The sequence below is a fragment of the Solanum tuberosum genome, unplaced genomic scaffold (genome assembly GCF_000226075.1).
Source record: "Solanum tuberosum cultivar DM 1-3 516 R44 unplaced genomic scaffold, SolTub_3.0 scf00016, whole genome shotgun sequence".
Lineage (NCBI taxonomy): Eukaryota > Viridiplantae > Streptophyta > Magnoliopsida > Solanales > Solanaceae > Solanum > Solanum tuberosum.
In genome coordinates this window covers 883,133-887,881 of record NW_006238942.1, presented here as the reverse complement: position 1 = coordinate 887,881, position 4,749 = coordinate 883,133, and the positions used below count along the sequence as shown (strand labels likewise).

Genomic DNA, 4,749 nt, shown 5'->3' with positions numbered 1-4,749 from the left:
TTGTGGTTGGTCTCCCCAAGACCTTGGGGAAATTTGATTTTATTTGGGTAGTGGTTGACATATTGACTAAGTTAGCCCATTTCATCCTAGTTAGAATAGACTATAAAGCTCAACAGTTCGCTAAGGTTTATGTGAAAGTGATACTGAGGTTACACGGGGTGCCCCTTTTTATCATCTCAGATTGTGGTAGACAATTCACATCTAAGTTTTGGAGAACATTACATGATGAATCGGGCACTCAACTCACCTTTAGTAAAGTCTTCCATCCACAGACAGATGGGCATTCAGAGAGGACTATTCAGGTGTTAGAGGACATGTTGAGGGCATGTGTCATTGACTTTGGAGATGTGAAACCTTTGGGGGTTGACTTAGTGAAGGATACTCTGGATAAGGTAAGAAGCATCCAAGCTAAGCTCCTAGTAGCCCAAAGTAGACAAAAAAAGTACGTGGACCATAAGGTAAGAGACATGTCATTTCAGACTAGTGAAAAGGTTCTTCTTAAAGTATCACCCATGAAAGGGGTGATGAGATTTGGCAAGAAAGGCAAGATTACTCCTCGATACATTGGTCCATTTGAGATTCTTGACTGTGTAGGGCCAGTGGTTTATAGATTGGCTTTACCACCTAGCTTATTTGGAGTTCATCCAGTGTTTCATATATCCATGTTGAAGAAGTATCATGGGGATGGGGATTACATTATAAAATGGGACTCAATGTCGAGACAAAGACCTTTAGTATGAGGAGGAACCGATTGAAATTCTTGATCATCATGTTCGAAAGCTGAAGAACAAAGAGATTAATTCTGTTAAATTTCAATGGACGCATCGTCCAGTTGAGGAAGCTACTTGGAGAGATCAAGAAGTACATGCGAGACAAGTATCCCCAGTTGTTCGACGATTCATGTACTACTCTACCCTAACTTTAGCCTCTTTTTCCTAGTTTGTCACTTGGGGACGAGGGATGGGTAAATTAATATCTATTGTAACGACATGTTCCCATCGTTATAGAAAATGCCAATGGGGAAAGAATTGGGGCTAGAAGAACTTTTTGTAGTAACTTGGGATTTCCTAGCCTAGTCCAGATTTGGGCGAAATTGGAGTCACGAAAGTCTAGGGAAATCTCATAATGAATGAGAGATTCAATAATGAATTCGGTTGCATGGATAGATAGCTGAGACGTTAAGGAACCCGTATGACTTTACGGAATCAAATTCTAGCGAGTAGAACTCCCGAAACTGATCTTAGCATAAACATGTAGTTTTGAACATCCTGATTTAAGATGTGTTGTGAAATGGGGGTTTGGAACTCTAATTCTGACTTTCTATATCTGTATAAGCAGCCAGGGCGGGATTAATTCCGCCAGGGCGAGGGCACGGTGGAAGGTTGGGTCCCGCTGTGGTAAGACAGTCGCGACTTAAGTCGGAAATAAACCCCAAAAACATTATTATTCTGCAATTTTCATTCTCTAGAGCTAGGAGACGAACCAGGGTAAGTTCTTGACAGTTTTCCACCTCTTCTAGCACTAAAGGTAAGGTTTTTAATCCCCTAATATGTTTTTCGATCCGTACAAACTAGATTCTTGGTTAATTACTATTTGGGAGGGTTTTTGGACTGAATTGGATGGTGGGAAAAAGTACCAGGTGCACCTTAGGATCATGGGTTGGGTCTTGGGTTATTGGGTTAGTTACAATCCGGATAATTAGACCTTTTGATTGTTGATCCTTGCGTATATTAATTGTTTGTAGACCTAAAACAAGTGGAAAGAAACTGGAAAGGGAAGATTCAAGTGCCTTAGAGGGATTCAAGCTTGGTTTCTAGGTAGATAATGGTTTGATTTCATGTTTGTGTGATGTATGTTAGTATTTGTTTCATTGTAATGCATGTATGTATGTGAATATTGCACTATTGATCACATCTAATGTAAATGAGTATGGATGAACGATTGTAAGCCATGAATCAACACTTGATTGTATGATTATGAAAATGTACATTGTGATTGTGATTGTGGCATGTTGAATGGATCGGGTGTCACGTTCTGACACACTAACTTGGATCAGATGTCACGTACCGACATACATAATGGAACGGACGTCACATTCCGACACACTAACTTGGATCGGGTATTACGATCTGGCACACTAACAGTTTGGGTATGGGTTCCATGAGAGGATGATTGACTTGTCATATATGCGTATTATTGAAAATTTGGAATGGTACATTGCTCCTGAAATGATAATTGATATTGTATATGTTTAGTATATGCATGTTTACTATGTTGTGACTGCGTATATATGTTTCACCTGCTGGAATACCTGTGTGATCCCACCAGTACATTGTGGTTGTGTACAGATACTGCACTCAGGCGACTATTGATAGACCTTAGCTAGGAGAGTAGTGATCGAGATCGGATTTCAAGGGTGAGCCAGTTATTCTAGGCTGCCGTGGAGTCCTTTAATCTGTTTAGTCCATTTTGTTCGGACTTAGACAATTGTTAGACTTACTCGTATGTTGAGTTGGGTTGTACCTCTTTTCTTTAGACTTGTTGAACTTTGGATGTGTTGGTACATTGACTTTCAAACTCTAGGGATGTTTTTCGCAATGTTTTAGTATCGATTTGTTAGACTTTCGGAGTTTATGGGAACTCCACTCTATTTCTGCATTTAAACCTGCTTCCGTATCTTTAAATGTTTAGTTTTGGGATTAGTTGGTTATTAGTGATGGTTCTCCAAACGGAGGATTAGTGTGGGTGCCAATTACGACGGTCTGGGTCATGACATGGGCATTCGTGGCACATTGCAAGAGGGTCGGGTGCGTTGTGATGTTCTTAAACCTAAGTTAAAAAATATTTTAAGTAAACTATATTTTAGTTCTTATTTGAAGATGACAATAGGTTTTCTATGATGAGTTAGGACTTTTATAGATGCTCGAATTAAGCCGAAGTGCCCGGTACAATTCTGACATTATTGAATGAAAAATTGGGCTTTATGACTCATAAGTTTGTCTTGAGGGTTGATTTTATGTTGAATCATTTTTCTTTATATTTTGAGCATTTGGTCAAGTCCATACAAGGTATTTGAATAATTTGATTAAATTTTGATAAGCTTCAGTCTTTTATATGCGTTCATATTTGATGTGTAGATGTTGTTTAGAGCATAAACATTATCACCTGAAAAAATTGAATTTGTGAATTATATGAAACTAAATTTAAGTGCTGGATTGACTCTGTGCATAACTATATTTCTTTGTATGATGATTCTTGTTGTACCTATTGTTTGGATAAGAGAAAAGACATAAAGACACAATTAAAGTTGTCCTGTATTTGCATAAAGACACCTTAACTTTCAAAGTGTTCTATCACCCCACAAACTATTTAATATCGTTGTAAATGGGCCATTTTGACCCATTCCCTCGTCTGGGTTGTTACCACGCACATGAGGCGCGTCATTCAGTGATTTCACTGCCATGGACCAATTTAAAAGTGCCACGTGTCATTTTCTTTCTTTATTATTAATTATATAATCAATTTATGTCATCTTCCCCAATTTTAAACCCAAAAATAGCTGTTGGCAGCCCTAATTTTTCGATTTCATGGTTTTTTCCATAGCAAGATCAATGTTGGTTCTCTTTGTTTGACGACTTCATCATCTTCCCCAAGAAAATAAGGTAGGAATTCGTTTTATCTTTTAATTTCCAGTATAAAACGTTAATTTAAAGTTTTTTATGGTTTAGTTTCTTCTGAATTTTGTGATTAGGTTTTGATTGAAAATGTCAAATGCAATGTTGAATCGTATTTGTAATGATGAGAATGATCCGATGTTGCGAGTGAAATTGCGATGCAAACATGGTGACTTACTATCAATGCAAACTTCATGGTCGGAGCACAATCCAGCTCGAAGATTTTGGTCTTGTCCACGCTATCGTGTATGTTTCCTAATTCTTTTATGGAGATCTTTTGTTTATGTATTTTCTTTAATTTATTTTTTTGCGTATTTTAGGAGGATGCGTGCAACTTCTTTAGATGGAGGGATCGTGAAGATGTTGATATACGATCTAAGTACGTAATTCCGAGATTAGCAAAGAGAATTAAGGAGTTGGAAGAAGTATTGGCATCTTATGAAAGTCGTGTTCCAAGTTACCAAGTTGTGATGAAGGAGAAAAAGAAGAACAAATGTTGTAACTTGAAGCTAATTGTTTTGATTATTATTGTGTGTTTTCTATTTTTAAGTCTAACCAAGAATGTGAAGGATGGAAGTTGTCGGTGTGTGCAACCAAAATTGCCATAGACATCTTTAGTGACTTTCAAGTTTTTGAAGTCGTAGGTGTGTGTAACTAGAAGCTAAGCTAATTGTCTTGATCTTGCTAGTTGTAGGTGTGTGTAACTTGAAGGATGGAACTTGTTGAATGCTCAAGTTATTGTTGGTCTTTGTTGTTGAAATAGTTATGATTTGAACAAGTTGTTAATGTATTTGGTTCTCTTGTCTATATTATTGTGGCAACCATTTAAGAAACTTCAAAAATATGTTCAACTACAAATAAAAAGGCAACAACAAAACTGATCAAAAAGAGGACTTCATTTCAACATAATCATTCAAGTTTTGTTTGGTTACACGCAAAATTGAGTTTGATTCCAACCAAAGATAGCACCAAAATATACATAATTAAATTTTGTTTGTCAAAATGAACAAGACAACATCAAAATACCCTACTTCCATGGCACAGAAGTCTTCCTACTTGAAGTTGTTTGGCTTTG

The 4,749-nt window shown here is 37.2% G+C and overlaps 1 protein-coding gene across 1 annotated transcript; it reads left to right on the top strand.

Annotated features, from left to right (window-relative positions):
• Nucleotides 1–3,745: 3,745 nt before the first annotated feature.
• On the top strand, nt 3,746–4,401 carry LOC107063278 (uncharacterized). The gene is made up of 2 exons (XM_015314933.1): nt 3,746–3,920; nt 3,995–4,401. Exons 1-2 carry the CDS (start codon nt 3,765–3,767, stop codon nt 4,280–4,282), a joined length of 444 nt encoding a protein of 147 aa, XP_015170419.1. The 5' UTR covers nt 3,746–3,764; the 3' UTR covers nt 4,283–4,401.
• The last annotated feature ends 348 nt before the right edge of the window (nt 4,402–4,749 follow it).

What these genes read in the sequence shown, in the direction of transcription:
- LOC107063278 (XM_015314933.1), top strand. Translation starts at nt 3,765, where the DNA reads ATGTCAAATGCAATGTTGAATCGTATTTGTAATGATGAGAATGATCCG. An exon ending in GGTCTTGTCCACGCTATCGT is followed by an intron (nt 3,921 to 3,994) that starts GTATGTTTCCTA and finishes TGCGTATTTTAG; the next exon opens with GAGGATGCGTGCAACTTCTT.